Source organism: Limanda limanda, chromosome 10 (assembly GCF_963576545.1).
Source record: "Limanda limanda chromosome 10, fLimLim1.1, whole genome shotgun sequence".
Lineage (NCBI taxonomy): Eukaryota > Metazoa > Chordata > Actinopteri > Pleuronectiformes > Pleuronectidae > Limanda > Limanda limanda.
This window is the reverse complement of record NC_083645.1, coordinates 6,652,312-6,679,263: the sequence shown is the minus strand read 5'-3', so window position 1 is coordinate 6,679,263 and position 26,952 is coordinate 6,652,312. Positions and strand designations below refer to the sequence as shown.

General features: G+C 38.7%; 1 protein-coding gene across 1 annotated transcript in view; it reads right to left on the bottom strand.

Annotated features, from left to right (window-relative positions):
* Positions 1-26,952, bottom strand: part of il1rapl2 (interleukin 1 receptor accessory protein-like 2) — a 300,837-nt gene that overhangs the window by 38,231 nt on the left and 235,654 nt on the right. The window contains exon 6 of the mRNA XM_061080135.1: positions 21,637-21,711. Within this exon, the coding sequence (XP_060936118.1) occupies positions 21,637-21,711 (75 nt within the window). The remainder of the gene's footprint in view (positions 1-21,636; positions 21,712-26,952) is intronic.

The window sequence follows — 26,952 nt, the reverse complement described above, 5'->3', positions numbered from 1 at the left end:
GTGATGGCAGTTACAGTCATTTACCTCAGCTTCGTCCTCAGCCTCAATATGAATAACAGATGAATGGACTTTAGACTTCTGCATTTCATTTTCTTATTCTTTTTTATTTGCATCTATTAAAAAAGTGAACCTCACAACCTTTGGATACATTTTGTGTTAGACTTGGCTGCCAGTCTAACAAATTGCCGCTAAACCCACAGGTCAACCAGGGGGACCCGGGGGTTAAGCTGCTTTGGCACTAATAGTTGGCACTGGATGGAATAAGTGAGGTGAAATGGTTTTTGGATGTAACTCCTAGGGACACTTGGCTAAGTGAACTATATGTCCTAAAATGAGCTATTTTATACGATAATTGTGTCCTTAATGTGTTGAAAGGGCAGAGGGCAACACCCAAACAAAAGCACACACACACACACCTAATCATACAAATATGAGTTTAGTCCTTATCCTCTCACACACCCTCCAGTAAGACCTTGAAACCACCAGTCTCTGATTACAGCTATCAATGGTGATGATGGAGCATTAATGAGCGTTCAGATGAGCGCTACCTCGTCAGGCAGTCAATTAGCAGATAATTATGATATAGTGCAGTATTATCATAATGATAGCTCTATCATTACAGTCAAGCACCACCACTGAATGATAAGGTTGAGTGTTTATCTTTGTTTGTTGTCAGATAACTGAATGTTGACACTGAGCACTTTTGGTATTGACTGTAGCCGGCCTCATGCAGAGCGAATGGGAAATACAGGGGTTGCTGTGCGAGTCTCTCTCTCCTCTTTGTGTGAGGTAATCCCTGGAATTACTATTTCAGAAAGAAACTTCCAAAGGTAAAACATTTCCCAACCTGGCTAGGTGTTGGCTTTCATTTTTATCTCGGGGTCGTGGCAAAATGCAACCGTTTCATATGGAAATGTCATATTTCTTTTCGTCTGCATTCATTGCATCACTTAGTCTAAGGGAGCAGACAGAGGGCTTTGAGTTGTGTCTGTCTCCAGAATGATAAATTCTAACAAGCCAACAATATGGTTCAAACGTCTGACATGTGTGTGTTGGTGGGTGGTCATGGTGTAGGGTGTTTACCCTTGCTGTGTGTGTGTGTGTCCTGTCACACACACACACACACACACTGCAGAACTGGTAAATAGAGTGTTTTCAGCATGTTATGGTGATTAAATTCCTCAGTTTTGTTTGCACTTGTGGGGCATGAGGGTGTTGGTTGACTTTGTGTGTCTATGTGTGTGTTGATCACCAGCAAATCACAACACGAGTCCTGACATCCAGTGCACAAATCATTCCAGCGGGTAACTGTTGTGTGTTTGGGGCTAAAGCAGCAGGATGAACACCACTGAAAGGTTGGTGCTGTCATCAGCATCAAAAGAAAACTCGGTACCAGTGATTGATGGGAGCTTTCCCACATCGGTGCATCATCACTTCACACATCTGCTGAGTGTGATCACAGCTGTACTCTCTGGTGTTAACCATTGTGGAAGAACTCCTTTTGACCAATCACAGGTGAGTGTGTAAACAGGGGTCTCATCACGCGAGGCAAAACTGATCTGAGTCCAGTATTTGAAACTTGAGTTCACACGGACTCTTGCGTGCTGTTTAGTGTGGCCTCTCACATATTCATCACATAAACATGCACATAATAAAGCAGGTGAGTGTGAGCATAAGTCCAGACTGTGCTTGGCCCTTAGTTTATTTTCTAATGCTACCATCCGAGCAGGAGAATCTGCTGGTTATCAGACATCTTCATCTGTTTCCTTCTGCCTGTAAAGCCTTGTGTTTTAAGGTTGGCTCATGTCTCTGGCACAGATTATGTTTACACTGCAAAAATAAATAGCTAATAATAATCATAATAATTTCCCTGCAGATTTTTTGCAGCATTTAATTTGTTTGCATGAGTCAGGAAAAGAAGATTAATCTTCTGCTCTATATATAGTTGCTGTATATGTAATTTCAAGTCCTTTCTCAATTGCCAAGTTGCATGTGGCAATCAACTGATCAAATGATGTGCAAAATAAAATCAGTTTTGTTTTGATATCAAAGTCTGCACTGCTCTCAGACACTGATATTTTCAAATCATTTCCTGAAATTTTCTGAACCAGCTGCATGAGAGAACATGAATGTCTGACTTAGTTGCTTTGAGCATTTTCCGTGATTTCCTGCTACCTGGTGGGTAAAAAGCAGTATTAGTTAAGTCTAAAGAAGTGCTATATGAATGCAGTTCATTCTCAGATCATTTTCATAGTTTGTCGTTTGTTGAATTGGACTGAATTGCTTGTAAAGAAAATATAAGGTGATAATTTAAACTGAATACTGTTTAAGCTAATACACTATGTAAAGCAATGTTTCATGTATACAGCCTTTACAGTTTTGAGGGATTTTAAGCATTACATTTTTTAGACGCATTCATCATTTCATTTTATTCATCAATGCATTCTAAAAAATTGTGATAATGTTTTCAAATCAATAGTCTTTTACGCAGTCGATTCATTAGATTTGTACTAATTAAAACAAAATGTTCTTTGATAAATATCCAACCAGACATGGACACTTTCATATACCATCCTTATGATATATAGGTTTTGAATCTCAATATCTGCCAATTTACTGTTTATTATTTTTGTGACATTTATTTCATACTCAATAACAACGAACTGAACGTAACCAACAGTATTAATACCAAAGCACGACATGGTCTGACAGATATCAGTAGAAACTGATCTGAAGAAGTCAATGATGTTTCCATTCATGAACAGTGAGCGGAAGGAGCAGAGGATGATGGGAAATTCATGGAGGCACAGAGGGAGTCTGTCTTCTTTGCTTCTTCCTCTATAACTATTGTAACTTCTGTTCACATCATTAGTCTTTTGCACTTGTCAGTCTCCGGGTTTTCCTGTTCCTTGATTTTCATTTCTGTTCACTAAAGCAGATTCTCTCTCATCTCTCCGCGTCTCGCTGTCTCCTCTCCGCACCTTCTGTGTGTCAGGTTTCTCTTTGTTATTATTCACCATCTCTGTCTGCTCAGTCTCTCTCCTCCTGCCTCCTCTTCCTGTCGATGTAGACAGACACTCTTTAACCTCCGCACTAACAAAATACTGACGCTTTCAGCAGCAGCACTGCAGAGATTAAGTTCATCGGAGAAATGTCACTGAAGTGGAGTTCTGTTCACAACTTTCCCTGGTTCTCGCTATCATATGAAATAAGTTGATCTACTGACCCCTGTTGTTCAGGAGTTTATCCTACAGCAATGCATCGTCTTCGAGAGAGCAACTACTGTTTGTCCTGTGAGCACGAAGCATCTCTAAAAACATCTCTAATTACAAAAGGGTTTGTCGATAGTTTGTTTAGGAACGCTTTACAAATACCATTTGGAAGTACATGGATTTCAGGTTGGGTATGAAAACATATCTTTGAGAAGTAACTGAAGCAATGACAAATGTAGTGGAGCCAAATCGAATTTGCCTCTGAGATGTAACTGAGTAGAAGTGTAGAGTTGCATTGAATGGAAATGCTCCTGTTAGGTACCCAGGTATAGGACTTGAGGATGCAGTTAAGTATATTAAGTCAACTATTCTAGGCTACCGTTTGAGTCACTTGAGTTATTACTGACAATCTTAAAATTCATGCTACTTCGTACATCTACTCACAACATTACAGAGGGAAAAGGTTCTAGTCCAACAGATTGATTCGACAGCTGTATACACTTTTCAGATTAAAATTTCACAGAAAAAAAAATCACAGATTCAAAAAAGGACAAGTGGTTTCCAGCATTTTTTTATCTCTGAACCTTTACAATAAACCACTTGGGCATAGTGAAAAAGCTCAGATGACTGTGTCGCAGTTCCAAAGATACATTTTATATTTTCTCTGCTGCTAGTGACTGGGACCTAACAAAGTAAAACTAAAAAACTAACAATATTTCACTAAAAAAGAAAACTAATGCAAACATTTACATTATGGCCCACTGAAGGAGGCTGATCTCTGAAGTACTCAGCACTTTAAAGTACAGTAGTTAAAACCATTTCCAGCTCAGAAAGCTACATCGGTAGAATGATGATGTTTTCCCCTCATCATTTGTGCTCCGTGCTGCTGCAACCTCCCAAAGATGATTAAAAGGAAATTGAAAGAACGTTTGAGAAGGCTCATTCAGGAAACCACAGCATATTAAAAAGAGGATGCCAAACAACAATTCAAAAGTTTCACCCACCAGCTTTTTAGCAACTAAAAAGGGCTAGAGGCTCCCGGCCAAACAGAAACGTCTCAGGTGGAGTATTATAGCACAGAAACAACTCGTCTCTGTGAGGGAGTATTTGCATATAGTATATATGATGGAAAGCCCTGTGAACCTTGAACACATTGAGATTTGATGAGTGACAAAACAGTATTCTTGTAGAGAGGGAAATGAATCACTGAAAACTGGTTTTACACACACAAACACATGCACACACACACACTCAAACTGACAGAATCCTGCATCAGTTGACTTGAAAGGACCGGTGTTAATAGACTTGGAATTACGTTATTAGATGGGATACATTTTTAAATTCCATGTCATCTGTGATTTAGCCCCTTCATTATAACATGGCCTACTTTTCACAAGATTAACGTTAAATAAAGGTTATTGAATTGAATTGTCCCTTTTCCCTGGAAATGCAGTGGTGTCAGGGGGGTAGGGAGTTCCAGTACAGATGAATAAGTTTTAATTAGCTTAACTATATTATCTATAGAAAGATTGTTGCACATGGATTCCATTCAGAGTAGTTAAAGGCAGACTAGAGATATTAATTTAGCAGTTTATACAATATGAGGTAATTGACCTGCTTCAGGGAGGATAATGGTTAAGATGATAGGTGAGGTGCAGCCAGCTTGAGTAGGACTTTTGTATATTTATGCAGTGATTTCATCACAATTATTGTAAAATGTGTCAAAAGTCAATCAACAAAGATTTATTGGGATGCAAACAGGATTTTAATAATTTTCATTTTACTCTTGTGATGCTACAAGAAAGTCAATGTAGGTTTTTCAGTTGGTTTGTCACACTGTGCAAGGATTGACGTGACAATTTTTACTGATTAATGTCCCTCAAGAATGAATCAGATAGATAGATAGATAGATAGATAGATAGATAGATAGATAGATAGATAGATAGATAGATAGATAGATAGATAGATAGATAGATAGATAGATAGATAGATAGATAGATAGATAGATAGATAGATAGATAGATAGATAGATAGATAGATAGATAGATAGATAGATAGATAGATAGATAGATAGATAGATAGATAGATAGATAGATAGATAGATAGATAGATAGATAGATAGATAGATAGATAGATAGATAGATAGATAGATAGATAGATAGATAGATAGATAGATAGATAGATAGATAGATAGATAGATAGATAGATAGATAGATAGATAGATAGATAGATAGATAGATAGATAGATAGATAGATAGATAGATAGATAGATAGATAGATAGATAGATAGATAGATCACACATAACACTCTATCTCAACAAAACTTATATAAATAAACTTATGCACTTGACTGCACATAACTTTACAATTACTTATTGCTATGCTATTTACCAATGCTAACATGCTAAATGAAGAGCAAGGCCGAATTTAGCTGCTAACATGGCTGACAATTACTGGTCCCTTAAATGATGTATGAGTGTGAATTTCATATCATCTTCTTTTTCTGTAGGTGATAAGGATATCGACGTTTTTCTGCATTTCCAACCATGACAGTCTGTTAGTCAGACTTGACGAATATAACACGCCATTGTTTTTTGGTAATTTGTTCAGGTTATATTTCCTCTGCAGAAAGTCTGTGTCCTCTCAGAAGAAGACCTGCTTATCTGCTTCAACACAGCACAGCTTGGGTCTGCAAAGGTTGAAGCATTGATTCATCCATCACTGTGAGCACGGAGCCAGTGAATGTATCCTGTTAGCACAGAGCCTAAAGGCACTTAACAGGCACGTAGCACCATAGGGGACGATGGATTTATGTTGATATGCTTTCATCATATCACACTTTCTTTTTCTTAAAGCTGTCAGTTGTTGCAGCACAGAACCAACCCACTCCAGACAGCGAGCTGCGGCCAGTCGAAGCTTGCATAAGCACACTGTTTAATTCTGGCGGCAGCATGCTCCAGTGACATGGACTTCACCAACGCACTGATCCTTTCCACTTAAATACTGCTTCTGTGCTGCCGAGTTAAAAACATTTTGCAAGAGCTGCACACGTCTCGGAAAACACCAGTGGTCCTATTAAGTCCAGACAGCTCCTCTAGAGCCACAGTGTTCTCAGGCTTTAATTTAGGGGTCCCAATTATCACATTTTGCCTAAAACTCATGTCACATGCCGGTGGCTATCAACCTAGAGGTCTGGACCCCCACGGACTTACTGGACACATGTGGCAGGAAGTGACAAGAGTAAAGGGACACATAGAACATAATTGCTCGAGTTCCCTCTATATATAATTATCCTGATGTTATTTCAATGGTTCACTCAAGTATTTTCTAACACACATGCTTATCTTTTGTACAGGTGATCCAGGGAGGTGACATGTCCATCAGGTCTTAGAAAAGTCTCTGCAGAAACGAGATGGGAATTGAACTTTCAGATGTCATGGATTTCACAACTGCATTATCAAGTAACTCTGGCAATGACTTATCATAAAGAAAACCTTTCTCGAACAGACTCAGTTACTTGAAACCTGAAGCAGTACTATTCATAGAACCTGACAGGAGATTCTACCGTGAAGGATTCGCAGCAGATGACATGACTGAAAGAAGTTAGGAACCAAAGAGAAAGTTCAGGAGAGACTTAAATCATCTTCATATCAGCTTCCTAAGTAGAGGGGAAAGAAACACAGACTGTCCATCTGCTTGTCTCTCCCCATATCTGTCTTCCCATCTTATGCGCACGCACGTGTACGCAGACACACACACACACTCACACACACACACACACACACACACACACAGATACACACACACACACACACACACACACACTTCAGAAATATATGATACATTTCTGTCCATCTGCTCACACAGTATTAAAACCTCTAGGTGGTTTTGAAGTGTGTGTGTTTGTGTCTGTGTGTGTGTGTGTGTGCGTGTGTGTGTGTGTTTGCGTGCGTGTGTGTGTGAACCAGGTATGGGGTATATGTGGGTTGTCTTGGTAACAGCTGAGTTTTTGGTCTTGGGCTTCAAGGGAGCGCAGCTGCTCATGGCAAAACAGATGGTACCCCACACACATGTGTGCGCGCGCGCACACACACACACACACACACACACACACACACACACACACACACACACACGCACACACACACACACACACACATGCACACACACACACACACACATGTCGATGTGCCAGTAAGTGGGCAGCTCAGCTGTAACCTGGGAGGCTGTTTCATTCTGTCTATTTACAGACATCCTGCCTCTAACAAATTATGAATCCTTGCTATTATTACAGAAGCTGTGAATTGGGCGGTGACGTTCACCCAAAATCTCGTCCTTTGTGCCAACATCAGATCTGGTGATTTCAATAGAAATCGCTGCAGTCATTTGCCAAGTGGTCATTGCTGCGCTGCTTTTGAAATACACCTCCCTTTCATACTGTGATGTCTGTACGTGGCGGATATCTAAAATGGAAAATGCATCACCTCCTATTTCAGAGTATATTCCCTAAGAAATCAACTCAATACTGGTTATGGTTCATTTTCATGCGATTTATGTTGACAGATTAACCATATGTGGTCTTTGCTTATTAAATGACAGATGTTTTGGGAAATATGGGGGAAAGGTAAAGCAAACTAAGCTAAACTGACTCAAAGTTAAAGCAAAGCCACAAAAGTTGTACTGATCCTCTAATAGAAACAGCTGTTTCCTTCCCCTTGATACCTGTTCTTTTAATAATTAATAGGAATATATGATAAGACATACAAATCAGAAACCAAAGCAATGGCCTAAAATGTGTCCAATTTGGTGGAGCTTGATTGAATTTAAGTGGACGTTTGGCCCTTGCTGGAGGTTTGCGCTCTGGAAAGTGGCATTCTATTTTATATTGCTTTGTTTTTCTGACCCCTTACATCAACACACACAATGTCAGATTTACCATATTACACTTTGAAGGGGCCCAATCCTGAAGTCAGGAACCACTTGGCTTACATACAACTAACAAATTGTACAAATTGTTATATCTAGTTCCTATTTCACCAGTCACAATACAACAGTAGAAAAACTGCTTACAAACCAATGCATTGTATAAAAAAATCGGATAATGTTGTTGGGCAAACACAAAACCAATATGTTGACACAATCAAACTCAGTTGGCTTTGAATGAAGCATCCACACAAAACCACCAACAACTATAACTCCTCTATGTGTGTGTCACAGGTCAGTTCTGTTGGGACTCTATCATTACACTTCCCTTTTACACACTGAAATATTCATGTCAATGTACACACACACACACACACACACACACACACACACACACACACACACACACACACACACACACACACACACACACACGCACCTCACATGGCATCTGTCCAGAACAAACATCTGTTTTGCCTCAAATCATAATGGCAACTGCACATTTTGACTACTAATGGGAAATCTTGTGAAAATTATAAAGCAAACACAATCAAAGTCAACAGGAGCTACTGGTTTTAAAATACTGCTTTAATGTGTTTTTATAATTAATCATTTGTTTTTAATTGATGCAAATCCACATTTAACATGTTTATAGTGATATGAAATCCTCAGAGAGCGCTGTGCAGATTTCCAATATAATTTGACATTACAATCCTGCATGAGAGTGAATAATATTTAATAAATATGAGATGGAGAATCACTTCTGGAAAAGCTGAGGCTCAATTTCCTGTGTAACAGGAAATGAAGCTGCCACAAAGTTTCAAAGAGAGATTTTTGATTATTATGAATATATAAAAACATGTTTCCTTCTTTTTCTGTCTTTGTTCTGTCTCTTCATATCTGACTTCATCTCTATTCTAAGCATTCACTCCCCCTCTATTACTTGATTTATCCTGAGACACTCACACACATATCACCTGGGGTGATTCCCACGGAATTAATAACTCTCTCAGGGAAGTAATAAAAATAAATCCAGCTCCCTCTTTGTCCATATATGGCCATTTCCTGACAGCTCTAATTAACCAAGTCCTTTATGCTTCTATTGCTGACATTTGATTGGCTGGGGGGCTGGCCTCGTTAAGAACAGTTTTAAATTAACAGATGAAATTAGATTGGAGATTACAGCAGATATGCTTGACGAGGTTAATTAAATGACCAGTCACAAGGGGCTTGTTTTCAATTCCACGTCACTAACAGATTCTGAGCTGATATCGTTTCTCACACTGGAGATTCTGTCTTGAGAAAGTATCTCTCCAAAGTAACACTAATCTGCCTCTTAAAGGGATAGTTAAATGCACTCATGATCTACACATCACTATGCCAATGGAGGCGTGGGTGAAGTGTTTGAGACAACAAAACACTCCTGGAGTCTCTGGTCTCTGGGGTAAACATTGTTGCAGTTCCGTTACCCCTGACATTCATAGTCGACTCAAAACGGCATAATTTACATCGTGTTTTAAGCCTGTCCAGTGGACTTTTAGGCTAAATTTTTTCTAGTTTTGGGTCGAATATGAATGTATAGGCTTGAGCAGTATGAAGGCATTTTATGTATTTTTGTATATTACTACAGCTAAAGTGCAGGTCGCCGACTACTTCAATTATATTGGATTCTGCTGCAACAAAGTTTACTTTGGAGATCAGCATAGTGGTTAGTAGATAATGAGTGAATTTTCATTTTAATGTCAACTATCCCTTTGTCACAGGAAAAACCATTAGCTTGTTTATTTTAACAAATTATTTTGATTGCCACAACTCAGAGAGATAACAGGATATTCCTTACAACACATAATACGCCAATCAATACAAGATGCTATGGCTGACATGTAAGCAAATAGTTGCCTGTTTTGAAATCCAGCAGACACGATACAACAAGCTCTGTTTATTTTTGTGGAGTTGTGCGTCTTGGCACTTGATGTATTAAAGTGCCATATTGCATCTTACTGACCTTGGTTTTGGCTTTTCAGCTGCTACATTTTCCACTGTGTTCCTGTTAAACTATGTCTGGAGATGGGCAGGTCATATATCGTTGGGTTTGTCAGAACTTTCATTGAAAACAGCAGCTGCTGGAAACTAAGCTAATGCAAGTAGTGTAAGAGAAACAAGGTATAATAAGATAAAACCCTCATATTAAAGATATAAACGTATGGGCCTAGGCCTTGTCTACACTATTGCGAATATTTCATGTATTGTCTCCATCCAGACAAGAACATAAGTGCCTACAAACAAGTCAGTCTGTCAAATAGAAAAAAAGTCTTGTTTACATATCCACATGTGTATGAACTGAGTATTAAACTGCTTCTTTGACTACAGATTCAAAAGGACTATGAGGCCAAATTCACCCCTCCGTCAGCAACAACTAATAATCTTCAACAAAATTGAACATATTGCATTGTGGTTGCATCAGGTTGCTTGAGACTGTTCAAGTGTAGCTAATGAACTGGTAAGTTAATGCAATTGTAGTCAGAGTTTTTAGTTCATGCATTTCTGAGAGTTTTGGCTGCTTTCTTCTTATCAACTCAGAAGGGCCATGACAAACCTTACATCTCTGTGTGTAAACGGGTAGAGTTAAGTAAGCACCAGCCGCCAATGGAAATAAGGTCATAAAAGATGAAAAAGAATGAAAGTAGGAATGAGCAGATGGTTTGAGCCTTCGGGAGGGTTGGACCGTGAGCTGAATCTAGAGACAGGAATCAGGAGAAGCTTTAAAAAAAGGATAAATGAGAGAGAATCAAGTGAGCCCACAAGAGGTTAGGAGTGCTAATAGTTTTAGTCTCAGTGGTGGTAGTGCTATGTTGGGGGGGGGTTTCATGACAGAACTGGGTGGCAGGTGACGGCTGACTGACAGCTGTTACCCGAGGGTCTCGAATCATCTGAGAGCGTTCTACTTCTCGAGCTCAGGGCCAATGGTTAACAAAGTTGACTATAAAGAAGAATTGCTTCGAAATTTTAATTTGGTCCCCAAATTGTTGGAGTCATCTGTGGTTTGAACAGCTGTAGGCGGACAAGTGACTGGACAATTTTAAATTTTGAATATGGTTTCAGGCTGTTCAGTGTATTTTCTCATTCCCAGTCGGACAGGTAGACTGGGTCTTTCTGCTTGATAGTAATGCGTTTTTGCAATACAAATGTATCATTAATATCACAAAACCTACAACAAAGCTCTAAAGGAGACAGATTTTTATTAAATACTTTTAAATTTTATCCTTCAGTTACATTTTCACATTATGCTTTTGACTTATTAATTTCTCCACTACAAAAGGGCTGGAATTCATACATTTACTTTAGGTGTTTTGTTTTCTTATGATTTATTGATTCGGTTCTAAAGATGATTTAATGCCTGTAATTTGCCAGTAAGTGTCATAATTGGAATACACACATTCTGTATTTACCAAAAAATTCTCAGCATTTAGTCTCCATCGTTGTTTGTCTCAGTCATAGACTGTATATAAAAATGGATGACACGTCTCCACTTCCTCCAATGACAAGAATCTAGGTAGTAGTAATCGGTCCTGTCAATACAGAAGCAAAACCAATCCCCATTCAACCTTACCTGTCAATGATATTCAAATATCAATATCAATATTCAATTAAAACCAGGATTATTTAATAAATGAACCCTTGAACATGCATGAACTAAAATAACCACGTCAAGTGCCAGAAAACCTCTTTGAGCAAAATGTATTTGACTTGTGCTTTAACAAATTTAACATGTGTCCATATACTTTCTGCTCAATCCTAATATGCAAAGCTCGGCATCTCATAGATTGGGATGATTATTGTAGAGCAACATGACAGATGATGGTGATGACAGAAAATAAACCTGATGAGTGTCTGAAATCTCAACTCACTGCTCATTACTGAGTCAACTACTTAATGTCTTTTCAGAGCAGAGTGAGTGGCTGATAAGTGAACAATGTTTTGGAAAGAGCCAAAGTGCAACAGTTAACCAGTGAACCAATCTGAAGGAAAGGGAGGGATGTCACGTCCCACTTGACAACATAACATTACCCTGAGAACTGGTGCCTTTTCTGAGGGTCACTGCTCTACAAAGCCAAGCTAAGCTTGCGCCAATATATCTGCAACACTTATTCTGAAACCTACATTGAGGCCATTCCATGAAAATTACTCTCCTTTAAAATCCCTGCTACGTATCTTTATGAGGTCATAAAACGCCTTTTAAGTCAACTAAGATGAGCAGTGTTACCTGTTGTGAGGAGAGAGAGTGTTAGAGACCTGTTAACCTCCATTACACATCTAAAAGTGACAGAAACAAACTATTCCACTTAAGATCCCTCCTTGGATTCTCTCCTCTGGCTCCTGCTCTCACAGCTGTTAAAGGTGTGAAAATGTTAAGTGGGGTTAAAAAAAAGTTCCGCCCTCAGAGACCAAATACACTCGAAAAACAAATGCACAGTCATACACTTATAATGAATGAATTAATGTGTAGAAAAGGATTATACTGCCTCAACAAGAAAGTATGCCAGCGTAAGGTAAATGAAGACTACTCTCATGATCTGCTTGTTTTATTCTCTGTTACACGTTTTGATAGCAGTTTTTTACATGCAAAATTGGCCACTTTTTCTGAACTAAAACCCTCATTCTGTCAACAAGAATTTATTCTTAAAATAATGTAAATATTATAATATATATAGAGTGGGAAAGAAGGAGAAGTTTCAGAAATAAACTCTGGAAAGTGTCAAGAAAATTAGCTCTGGACATTTTGCTTTTCTTTAATTCAATGTTCTAGGAAATGACAATGTTGTATTACATGTACTCAGATCCAAGTCCAACATCTAATTCTTTTTCATATGCTACGGCCATTAATGAGACATGACCTCAGTCTGATGTATTTTATATTTTCAGGCTACCATGACGTTCATTTGATTATGGTTTGAAAGACTGAAAGTGTTTCAACAGTATGCATAAGCAGCGATAATATATAGTGTGAGACTATACTTTTCAATAATGGATTTCACATGTGTTTGATACTGAAATCAGACGTGAAATAAGGTAAGAAAACAATGTGATTTAGAACTAAAATCATGTGCATAAATAACAAATAAAAAGTTAATAATCCAATATTTCTAAAAAACTCTAAATTATGTTACATGGAAAACTATAAGAGAATATGTGTGTGTCAAACATTACAGTCAAGACAGTGCAACCCAACCTCAATCACACTCAAGTCATTAATCCCTTCTGACACACACACACACACACACACACACACACACACACACACACACACACACACACACACACACACACACACACACACACACACACACACACACACACACACACACACACACACACTCTGTCTTGGTTAGTTACATATTTCAAAGGGGATTTCTACTTAATAAAAATCCATTTCTGGCTCCACGGGATGCTGATCCCACAGAGAGAGCGAGAGTTTGAAGAAGAGAGAGGGAGAGGGGAAGACAGCAGGGGAAATAATTTGACAGTGTTTGAGACACGGAGATCACAGTGTACTCATTTCTGGAAATAAGAGGAAAAGTCGGAGTCTGAGGAGATTGTGTAGAACATTTTCATTACAAAATTTCTGAATTAATGTCTTGTCACCTTACATTAGACTTGTAATTGTCACTATTCAAAACTGTGATGGATTCATTCTAAAATAACTCACACACAGCAGTAATATCTGACTTTTGCTTCAGTGTGTTGATGAGACATAAGTACTTTGAATTCTCTGTATGTCCATCGTTTTTTTGACATTACACAAAAGCACCTAAGCTCCAACATTTCCCACATCTCTTACTAACAGGGCTGTTGTAAATCGTTTGGTCGTATAACCTGTTAGGAACATTAAAATGTAACATTGCTGCCCCAGATAATATTTTAATACCAAAAAAAGATTAACTAGTGATATGAGGTAATAAAGTGAATAAAGTTGAAGCTTTGGTTTACTTAGTGTTTTAGAACCCTTCAGCTCGTTGTTTTGGTTATAAACCTTGTGTCCAGTAGCAAACAGTAAACATACAAAGTTCCTGACTAGCTGGTGAACACAGTGGAGCATTTAGTCTATGTGTAACTGTAGAAATTTTTTACAAGGAACTAGACAAAAATATTTAGTGACCAAAATGCAGTTCTGACATTTTAATCTTCTTTATGAGGATGAAATGATTATCTTCTGATACTATCATGATAGTTGGGTATAGACAATATTGTCTGACACTACTAAGTATTGTCATTTGTTGGTTACTTATTGATTACCAGACCATGGGGGGAAGACTTTATGAGACAATGTATATAAGGAGTCAAATGTTCAATGCATGTCATCCTGTCTTACAATGTCCACACAAACATTGCTATAAACTTTGTGGCTTGGCCATGCGTTTTATAGTTATATAAAGAACTGTAACAACAAAAAAGGACAGCTATAATAAAGTTGATTGAAGTACTTTTATTTTTCGAGCTTCTTCCCTCCGACAGGACTAAAACCGCCCGCCACAAGACCAGCTTCTTCCCTGCTGCAGTTGGCCTTATCAACAAGGCCTGTTACCCCCACCTGACTTGGACTCTTATCCCGCACCCACGTCTCAATTCTGTGTTACATGAACACACATAACATAACAGTATATTGCATATTGCACATCCCAATTTCTCTCCTGCTTTGCATTTTACTTTTTATTTAACTTTTTATATCTTGTATATATCTGTTTTGCATTTTACTCTTTATTTAACTTTTATGTCATGTATATATATTTGTTTTATATACAGTTATTTATTTCTTATGTGAAGTACTTATTGTGTTTTTATGCTTTATGTTAAATGTATGCACCTTTTTACCAAAGAAAATTCCAGGTAGGTGTAAACCTACTTGGCAATAAATCCTTTCTGATTCTAATTCTGATTTATAAATTGAATTAAAGACTTGTCATAGGATAATGAAATGAATCAAAGCAGAACCACAGGTGCTTTTATTGTGAAGCACCTGAATCGTTCATGTAGTTGCTGTGAATTTAAGCTTCCGGTCAACAAACAACAGCTGGGTATTAGTAGTGAGCTGTAAGTAGTTTGAACACAGTTCAACTGCAACTGATCAAAAATAATAAATACATTTTCGATTAAATCTGCCGTTTTTTTCATCGTTTAGTGAATCAATATTTTATGCCAGAATTGTATTTGACCAGTGTACCGATGTAGATTGTCTTTTTTTCATCTTGTATAACTGTTTGTTTGCCACGATTGTGTGAAACAAGAATAAACAATACCAGTAAACACAGTATGCTTCTCAAACAGGCTTTAACAGCACTGACCTGGGGTGATAACACCAGTGGTTCCATTTCCCTGCTAATATCCTCCTGGCCTGTGCAGGCCCTTACACTGGTGACCTTGCAGCCATGGGCCTTAACTTCTCCAAACTTTGGTTTATCTTGCTCTTCCTATTATTTTTGGTCCATGAAAACACGGTGACACAGACATTTAGGTGACCGTCTCCCCCCCTTTGTCACATCCTCTCTACCTCGGCTCTATCTCTCCCTCCCCAACAGTCCCTCTCCATCACTCACACCTTTCTCCATCAAGGTTGCAAACAAAAGCACATTACCATATTCATGAGGCCGCCCGATGACAAATGAAAGGGAGGGCGAGAGAACGCACAAAATCCATTCTTTATCGCTCTTTCATCGCATATCGATCCTCCTTTCACCTGCAATTATTCTCTCAATTCCTTTGAAGCACTTTCTCCTTTCTCTAAACTGCATTTTCTCTAAAGTGTCCCTCCATTTCCTCTCTGTCTGTTGTCTTTCAGCAGCCTGTTCAAATCAAGGCTACCAAGAGAGATTTGTGTGAGTGTGTGTGTGTGTGTGTGTGTGTGTGATTTTGCACATTATGACACTGATGGAAAGGTTAAGCACCTTGCTCTGTATTATGTAGTCTGGTTGTGCATTGTGAAACAATATGTACACGCGTTGACAGTGATAGAGAGGCGTCTCAGATACTCCCACAATACAACAGTCTTATTGGCCAGTGTGTCTATTTGTCTGTCTCCTTCCTTCCTTCCTACCTGGTCACCCTTTTCCCCTGTAAATCCCAACTTTTCTTCTTTATTCATTCTCTGTGTTTACTTTTATTTCTCCACCTTTAAGGCTTCTTTTACTTTCTTCCTCTGTTGTCTTTGTCCCCCGTGACGTTCTATCCTCTCTCATCCCTTATTTCTACTTGTTCCGTTCTTCACTTCTCCTCTGCTGACCCTTTGTTCTCAGCTATTTTCAGCAGTTTCTTCCTTTTCTATTTCTTTGCCTTTACAGTTTTTTTTACTTACTCTCATTACTGTGTGGCCATGCATGGCTCTAGGGATGGCAGTCTTGGTTGGTTGGTCCATTGGATGAATTTGCCATTATAATTTTTTCACAGACATACATGCTCCCGCGTGGATGGAGTCGACTGACTTTGATGAAGCTTTTCACTTTTAAAGTGAAATCTACTAAACTAATTGGTCCAAATTCTGGTGCAGTAATTCATGGGGCCAACAAGTTGTATCCTAATGTATTTTCATCGATGATATTATAATGCGTCCAATATTCTTGCAATGATTTTAGAAAGCAAGCTATTACTGCTGGATCTCACTAATGGTAATGTTCTGAATGACATGCAGCATGGTGCAACTCCACTGGACAAGTCCAATCTATTAATCTGTGCTACATATGTACCATACTGTATATATACCATACAGGTTGATACTATTACTTCCTAGTTTTATCTTAAAGCGGATTTTAGCTATAAATAATGTTTTCTTAGACCTTTCTGCCCTGTTTCCAACCCTTTCCTCCCTTTGACCCATTCTTACCTACCATCATCCTTTAAAATGTCCTACTGTGACAATGTCCTCCTCTCTTTTGTTGCCTGCAACCCTTTCGAAACATTTTTCTCCTTTTCACTTCTTCCCTTCTCCTTTCCGTCCTCCCATTATCTTTATATTTTCCTGAGGCCCTCCCCTTCCCTACCTTACTACTGTCTTTCACCCTGTTTATTTTGGTCCAATCAAATTCAATCCAAATAACTCAATTTATTGTTAGGAACTTAATTTGTGTGCAAGCTTCAGTGCTTGTCAAATGTTGAGTTTTTCCTTTTTGCTTTAACTATTGTATAATAGATAATTCACAAAACATTCACCAACACGTACATTCACTTTCTTTCTTTCTTCCCTTTACCTTTCCTCCTCCGCTGGTTTTTGCTCCCCACAGTTTTTCTATCCAATTTAATCCTTCTTAAACCTTCTCACCACTTTCCTTTTAAGCACCAGTACTTCAGCTTTTATTACAGAGTCGAAGTTTTTATCACTCTCAAGTGGGCAGGCAAAAATAAATGAATGAATTGTTATTTTATTGTTTCAGATAAGATGGAGCTATTGTGGTGCATTGTCCTGCTCTGAATTACATGGCTGAATCTGACGAGCTACTGCAAACACAACGAGTCTCTCTCAACAGGAAAATCTGAAATATAAAGACCTTTTCTTGCATTCATTTCACCCCGTGCCCCTCCCACCTCACGCTATCTCCGTGTGACAGTTTGAAAGGGAATAATGACATGATGCACCACCACTTTAAAGCACATGAATGAAAAGACTCAGCGAGCCGAAAGACAAAGACAAAGGGACAGTTAGAAATATGGGGAGCGGCAGAGGGAAGACAGACAGATGGAAGGAAAGCGAGATAGAGGGAGACACCTTGCAGGGACAGAGGAAGACAGACGTAGAGAGATAAATGCGATGGCGGAAGAAGCAGACAGAGAAAGACAGAGAAAGAGAGACAAGAGGGGAGAGAGAAGAGAAAGATAGAAAGCCTGCCTCCCCCTTATCTTACCCTGTCATTCAACCTTACACTGACACTTAATACTCCTGTGTGTGTGTGTGTGTGTGTGTGTGTGTGTGTGTGTGTGTGTGTTTGTGTTGAGTTGCAGAAAGTATCTGTGCATATTTAGTTGTTTAAATCTATCTATCACTACTTTCACTAACTAATTCCTCTATAATTTCTTCTGTTAATTAATTTAGTTAAGTTTTATTATTATTTATTAGATCTTCGAAATTGTTTTGTTTTGTAGTTTGTTCGAATTGTATTTGAAGCAGCGTCCATGGTTTACAGCTCTTGTTACAGAAGTAAGTTTCCCATTCACTGGGAAAAATCTTGGAAAACAAGAAAAGGGAAAAGGTACAAGACTGTGTTCATAATTATTTTAAGAGTGAAGGAGCTACACATCCCATAAACCATTGGGATTCATCAATTTCCAATGACTTCAGATGTCAGCGTTGCAAACAGTAACTTTTAGTTTCTTAATACCAACTTCTCTGTGGACATTTGTACTCGACTCATCAGTCAGAGTTCAGGACCAAACTGAGCCAGGTTTAGTATTAGCAGTTGTCCCACCCACACACTTCACAGTTACTGAACCATGCTAAGTGATGAGAGAGGAGATGGAGATGGAGAGTTTCTCTTGGGGACGGATATCGACAGACAGACAACATAAACGTTTAGCAGTCCAGCAATTAGCCTTGCCTCACTGACTTTAAATGTGAACATTGGAAATGTTGGAAATCACTGAGGGTAAATGAGGAATCTTAATAATGGGTTGAACTTGTGATGAATTACAAGAATGTATCATAGCGCTGGTTTCTAAATCAAATTCTCTTTAATCTCTGTGTAATTGCATCGCTTATGTGAAAGCTTACATCTAGTAAATACAGTTTTGGAAATGTATTTAGTGTGTAAAAGACCTATAGATTATGAATCAAGAGAATTACAAATGTGGTTATTAGAATGAAGATTGCACTGAACCCAAGACTTGAACTGTAGCACAAACCCTAATCGTATTACTAGAGGACATTTAGATGTATTTTGATAATACATTTATTCTGAGTCCATTTATACTCTAACAGTTAAAAGTACTGGTAGTATTTAATGTGCTTTATCCACCAACACATTTCTGACACTATAAAGTTATAAAGGCATCATTTATTAGTGCAATAACTGCTCAATTAGCACAAATCTTTGTTCTGTGTTTTACAATTCATATCATGAATCAATCTTTAATTATGAGCTCTTTTTTGTCTATTGCCTGTAGCTCACATCAGTAAAATAACAATGAGCTTGATAAATTGTATTAATAACCTACAGCACTATGGAATCATCACTAAAGCAGAGGGGAGAGAGGAGGAATGCAGAGTGGTCGAGAGGTAAAAGAAAAGAAAAGGAGAACAAAAAAAGAAGAAAAAGTGAACCAACACTGAAAAGCTAAGAGAGAATCAAGGGATGAGGAAGAGAAGAAAGAAATGAGGATGTGAAAGGAGAGGAGAGGAACACAGTGGCAGAGGAGAAAAGGAAAGATGAGGAAAATGAACGACACAACTGTGGTTGCTGATGTAAATCTCCCTCAGGTTAAAACAAGATGATAATTAAAAATGTACCGCAGGGTCACGCTGTGACTGTGTGTGTGTGTGTGTTTTCATACTATGTGTCTTTTTGTGTATATAATTATTGTAGGTGTCTGTGTGTGTGTGTGCGTGTATGTGTATGTGTGTGTATTTGGGGTTTAGGTTGCGGTGCCCATTAAAATGTGTCCCTGCTGCAATCAGTGTACAGAGACCTTAGGGCCTATTTGTTACTACATCAATCTAGCTTTAATGGAAACACACAGCACAAGATCACACACAAACACACACTCCCACACACACACACATCAGCGAATGTACATCCACCTACAGTGCTAACATTGTGAGAGAGACTGCAGAACAGCGGGACACACACATGAATACACACAGGTTTGCAATACACATGCACACACACACAGCTGGTAGAGATGAAACCCAACTGGGGCCACAACAGAAAACACACACTGTTTCGTACACAAGATAATCCTAATAAGATTTCTTTGGCTTCAGTTAATAAATTCTGTGTATTTCTTTTCAGCATATCTTTATCAGACATTCATAGGTTTTTGTTCACATTTCTGAAACCTTTTTCTTTTATACCAATGCTCAACTACCAGTTTTGAGGTTCCTGTCCATTGCAGATCTAAATATAGTTTCCTCTAAATCTGAAAATCCCCCATGAAGATGAATCAAAGGAAGAGGACCACATTTGAAAATGTCTTGGTTGTGACTGTCTGTCAGTTTCCATCAGTAGATAAGACACGGCTGCAGCGAGTCCTGTGCAGACTCTGTAAATGTTTTAGCACAATGTAAATTGGATTGAGTGCATATCTGCTCATAAGTCACTGTTTATCACTGACTAGAGGAGATAAAAGAACAAAAACACACAACAGGACTGGAAGGGGTAGAGCTCAGACAGGCCAGCGTGGCAGCCTGGTGCTCACAGAGACACCATCTTAGCTGGCTGACCCAAGACAGCAAACCACTGGGAGCTTCAGGACTGCAGCTCATCTGAACCTGACCTCTAACTTCTATTAGACAGAGGCTGTGTCTGCCCAGGATTTGCTAAAGTATCTGTTTGATAAACCTGCAGGAACAATGCCAGCTGGTGGAGGGATTTGGGCACAGTGGCCACAGTCAGAATAGCATATAGCCCCAAAGGAGTTTTTCTCTACACATGAATCATTACAAAAGACATAAGGGTAAGGGAAGTTATCCAACACAGTCAGAGAAGACCTCAACTATCACCAGGAATTACATTTATATTGAGCTATTCTCCACCTCGAAATTATATGTGCCAGGACTCGGGAATTACTGGATCCTCTGTGTTGTGAGGCTGAATGTAAAGTGAGTAGTTTTACCAATACAATCAAGTTGGTCAGATACCAACTTTAACCTCAGTTTCAGAGGCAGATCTAGGATCTTTCTAAATCTGGGGCCATAAAGGGGTCACAATTTACACCGAGGGGCCAATATGTGCAACATCCATGTACAATATCCTGATTCTTTGTTTACTCCTGTTTGCTCTACAGCTATCTGAGCAAAGCCACATATCATAACATATATTTTGTTTAAGCACATTGTGTACTTCAAAAAAATGTAGAAAATAAAGAAATGAAACATTCAATTATAACAAGGTGGATGTCTATCACATCCAACAGCCACCTGCCTCTGTCGCAACATAGGTATAAGGTATAAGCATGTTTTGTTTTTTTGCTTTAAGCAGGAGGTGACATCCAGCTCTGAACAATAAATCAAAACCTACGCTGCAGGTGCCTCCTGCTCGACTCCTGTTGAACCCTTGCACCAAGTCAGTTTCCAGCTTCGGGGTTCATTTATTGTTGAAGGTCAAGCGAGGGTAGCACTAGGGCTGTTCAGGGACAGTGAAATATTAAAGTGTCCATAGGAGTGTTCCAATTAGTTACAGAGATGCCCAAACCCCACAAAAATGAACACTTCACAAAAGGGATGGAGACAATTTTAAAACGAGGACCTCAAGCATGACCACTTTAATCCAAGAATAAATAAAGGAGAGGAGGTGATGGTTCTTACCTGGCGTGATTTCTATCGCTGTGTCCTGTCTCTGTGGGGGGAAAAGGACCTTGGGAGGCTGCATGGTTTGGAGAGCTGAAAGACAGACAGAGGGGCAGGTTAATTATGAGGGCAAGAGTAAGTTTTAAACTAATGAGCTTTGCCTCTGGTGGACATAGACATCACATTATAAGCTCATCACTCCCCACATAACAGTTCTGACATCTATAAACCACAAATGTAAAGGAGAAGCCCACTTTATCTCTCTATTCACAACACATTCCTCACATCCATACCACCCGTAATATGTATCAGTAAGCATGTCTTCATTCTTGAACAAGAAGTAATAATAATAGTTTCATGCATTCACTATAGCAAGTTACACCGCTGATTGTCAAAAGATTTTTGTCTTCTCCTTTAAAAAAAGTAATTTTATTAGACTAAGGGAACTTAAAAAGGAAATGTGAAGACTATGTATATGTGTAGAACATGCAGAATATTAGATTGTAGTTCTGAGGTTTGGTTTGGCGAAGAAGACGGGCTCTGGATAAAGAGTGTCACGCCTACTCGATACCTCACATCATGGGTTTTTATGTCTCTGTGCAGACAAGATGTCTGACTTTGTTTCCACTCTGATGAGCAGCAGACATTCTGCCTTAAACCAAAGCAAGTTTCAATGGACTCTGATCAACTGATTGCTGTTTCACACCTTTCCCCTCACTACCTCCAAGAAACGTCGCTGATTTGTTTCAGTATTTCCATTATTCCTTTAAAGCTGAGAGTGGAGCACTAGCAACTTGTTCTGTGTTTATACTTTAGAAGATATAGATATTATATATGACCTGATGAGCATCTTGATATACTGACCGTTTCAAAGCATTGGCGCATATAGTGGAAATGCAGTACTGCATCCATCAACTTGAAGGTGTCAAAGAAAAAAATTGATGCGATTCATGAAAAATTGTTTTTTGACTAAAAACATCATGGAGCTCTGCCCTTTGTAGACTTCCTAGCAATGGTTGGAAAGACTGTATCCTGGTTGAGACTAAAAAATGTCAACAACTATTGGATGGTTTGCCATGAAATCTGGATGCAGACATTCATGGTCCCAAGTTGATGAAGTCTAAATGATAAAAAGGCCTGAATTTAAATTGAGCATTTCTTTTTGGATTTGCCTGTTAATACTCATGCACACACAAACGTCTACATACTGATGGAAACAAGCTTCCATGCAAGGTGCTGGTCCAACCACAAAGAGCAATTCAGTGTCTTGTCCAGTGTCTTGTCCAAGGACGATTTGACAGGTGGACTAGAGGAAGTAGGGATTAAACACCTCCACCTCCTGATCCTCAGCCACGTTGTGCTCTCCCATGTCATTAGTCATCCTAATGACTCCAGTGATTCTCTCATTTTTCCTGTGGCATTACCTTGAGGTTGGCACTTTCAATCCAGTGAAATGTCGTGCCAACTGTTCATGAGATTTAGTGAGACATTCAAGGACCCTTTGGGTGAACTGTAACAACTGTGTTGATGCATTCATCTTTCATCTAGTGCCATCGTCAGGTCAGATTTGTAATTTCCCACAAATTATCAATTAGTGCAAATGCTATGTAGATAAAGTTTCCCCATTTTCTTCTTTTTGTTAAAAAATGTTAACTTAATAATCTCAACCAATATTTGTACCAATAAAACATATATTAATGACTGAACAACTTTAACTGCTACTTTTCTTTTTCTTTCTTTGTCTCTTAGATCACATCCCGATTTTCTTGTTCAGTCAGTCCTGATCCAGACCGCGGTCCGCCTATTACTGACATTCTATATATCGTGCCTGGTAAACATTAACATGTCATTTAGATCAGGTTAGCTTTCTGATGTTTCCAACAATTAGCCCAAAGCACAGCTGTGGCTCAGTGGAGACTCACAGACAACATGGTTGTCATCTAGGTTTAATCACGTTGTCAAGCACAAAATGTCTGTCAGTGGTAAAATGATGCCACTTGAAAACTGTCATCAGTTTGATCTTTCATTAAACATTCGAGATCAGTCACTTCTAAGTCCAGCTAAATGATTTTACTGTCATATGTTTTGGGATGGGAGATTTGCACAAGCTGCTAGGTAAAGGGTGCGATCAAAATGAACATTTGCATTGACAGGAAGATGTAATGCTCAAAAGTGTTTTCACATTACGATGAGTCAGTATCCTTCGAAAGTTCTCTCGTATTTCTTGCACTGTCACACTAACACGCGCATTAACAAAGGTCTGAGTGTTTGTATTAGTGTTGAGTGAGACATAAAACTGATTCATTACTCTCACTGACAGTGTCCCACATTGGTCTAAATGCTCTCTGAGTTTCTCTAGGTGAGAAGAAGAATCGTCCTATTGATGAATATTTTTCTTTGCCTCCTTGTTTTTCAGCTTTTACCTCCAATCGCTCCGTCAATCTCTCGATCACTCGATCCCTGTCTCTGTTTCTCTGATAAGTCTGAAAATGTCATTTGCATTCTGAAGGTTCTGCTGCACCCTTTAAAGATTAATGAGACAACCCTTCACCTACAACTGTCCTGATCTGTCCTTTATTATCATACTGCACCTTTCCTGCTCAATTCTTTCCCCGTGTAGATTTTTATTTTGAAAATGTAATTTCATGCAAAAGAAGACTGTTTTAGTCTGGATACATGTGAGGTTTATTGGGGGTACACAGGTGTATTTGCTTGCACCCGCCTGCTATTTGGCGACTTAACTTGACTGTGTCACAGTCGCAGAGGAGGCACAGTAGGAGTTGTGTCAAAGTGATTAAGTACTGGTGCAGTGCGTCTCTCCTACATAGATCCATGTCTTTATCCAACGACACACAACAAGCACAGAAAAGTTTGCCTTGCTGTGTTGTGCTACTTAGGAAAATTGTTTGCTTTGGTAGACAGAAACGTCCCTATAGCAGCACCACTGGCTAAAAAATGACCAAAATTCAACCAAAAGCACCAGATGCACCAGAGGCCATTAATTCACAAAAGCCAGCTTTCTGAAGGAAAATTTGTTTGTGTTTGTGTCAACCTGAACAAAAATCGGAATATCAAAAGGTCTGTGGTGAATGGAGGATAATGATGGGGTTGCTGTTTACTGTGAGCTCACAGCAAACTGCACCACAAACACACACAATCATGCATTGAGATCTTTGAACTTTTCATAATGGTTGCTTGTCTTGAAAATTACAGTTCACCGTGGACGTGTTGGTGTGTGTGTGGAGGTCTGGTTGTGCGGGGGAGGCTCCATTTGTTGGACTTCTCCTATGTTTGAGGAAACATGGTTATTAGACAAAGCAATGGATGAATTTGAGCTTGTTTTCCTGAAACTTGCTTCATTGTGTGAATCTATGAATCAATCTTTAAAGAAGAAGATGTTTACAAATATAGGAAGGGAAACTGATAATTTACACATATTAGCCAAGTTGGTCCAACAAATGAAGCTGAAATGCAATACTGTATTCCCGTTGTAACAATGAATATTAATAGTTATTGTCCATTAACACAGCCAGCATCCATTAGAATAGACTGTAGAACTAGTTGAATATACATTTTTCTGCCAGTTACATTTTGGTTTCTAACATTTGAAAACTGCAGCTGGCTCTTCAGCTGCCAGATGCTCCTCCATGTTCACCACATGGTTGCTAACTTTGTCTGTCTGTTGTTTGGTTCTGAACAGGTTTGTCAGATTTAAATAAATTGGGTGAAAACAGCTGCTTGCTGTTAATTGATTGATTAGAATAGTTACTAACTGCAATGCCAGATTTTCCAATTTGGTGTTATCTAATGTCTCTTTTTGTCCAGTAAATAAAACCCCAGAGATATTCGGTTTAATAAGAAGCGTTGAAAAGAAGTATATTCTCACATTTTGAAAGCTGAATACCTTTGTGAGAAAAAGGGTTCAAATAAATTATCAAATTCTTCTCAAGTAAAGTTCTGTGGACTAACTAATGGATCATTCAACTTTCATCCTTTCAGCCCTGAATATAAATAGAGAATAAATAAAGAATTTCTCACAGTACATGCACCAATGTGCTCTAACCATTCGGCTATCAGGTCTGCCGAGCAAATATTACTACCTAAACAGGGGCCCTCTGAAGGAAAAGGGAGATTAAAGGGTAATCTCCCTTTTCCTTCCTAGTTTTATTGAGAGGTTTCTTGAAAACTTTGTGAGTTGTTAACAGCAAGATATAAAATTAATATTTATTGCTGGAGTAAATCAAGAGTGCATTACAATTTGACAGTCAAATCTAGCAACTGCCTACAACAAATCCCCTCTTTGGCATTAGAAAATATATGATATATGTTTCTGTTTAAAAAAGCTTAGCACCAGACCTTACATGATCTACATCCAGACAGTGTGCATTGACCAGACAACACAACACCAGCTTACAAAGACTTAAACTGCAGTGCTGCTCCATATGCACTTTGTATTTCAAGCCAGATTTGACCTCTTACAGTAAGCTAGTGTGATGCAGTCCAGCACATTAGGTCAGACAACAGCCAGTTTGTTTCCGTGCTCCGCTCCTATACTGCAATGATTACTAAGGATATAAATCTATTAAATGTAATATTGTAATGCGTGTCATCAGAAACTAACTATGAACGTTATGAGCTACACAAAGTTTGGTCGAACAACTTTTCTGTGATTTCAGAACCCTTTGATTCCATGTGCACCATCCTGAGCCCATCAAATCAGCTGTCCAGGTGCTCGGAGCAGATTTAAACAAACACTGTTGTGTTGCAAACTTTATCTCCACAGATGGAATGAATCTGGTTTGTGTGCGAGACCAAATGTAGCCTTTTTCCATTTCCATTTAAAAAAAAAAACAAGAGTCTTAGATCCACAGCATGGAAACGTTTCCATTTCAACAGAAGCCAAAAGGACATTACTTAACATTTAAAACTATATTCAAAGTGACTGTATATCACCATTTACTCAGCATGATGGTTATTGTTCCTGTAATTTGGCCTTAACTGTTTTGTACTTCAGATGGACTGACCTCAGCATTTTAAGGATCACTTACGTTTTGACCTTTTGCAGCATTCTGCTCAGTGAACCTACAAAACACATTGTGTCTCATCTGAACTTTGACACGATGGACATTCTATGTTTGCCACAGGGGAAAATCTTTCTTCATTGGAGAGAAATGTATCATCTCTGTAGAAAGCTTTGCAAACAGAAAAAGGATGTCGGAGCTGTGGCTTTTTACAAATAATGTCACAACTGATAAATTTGCCGGAGAATGTAAAAACTTAGGTCAGGCGCTATTTACGATCCCAAAGAAGAAGAAAAACATTCAGAGTTTAAGA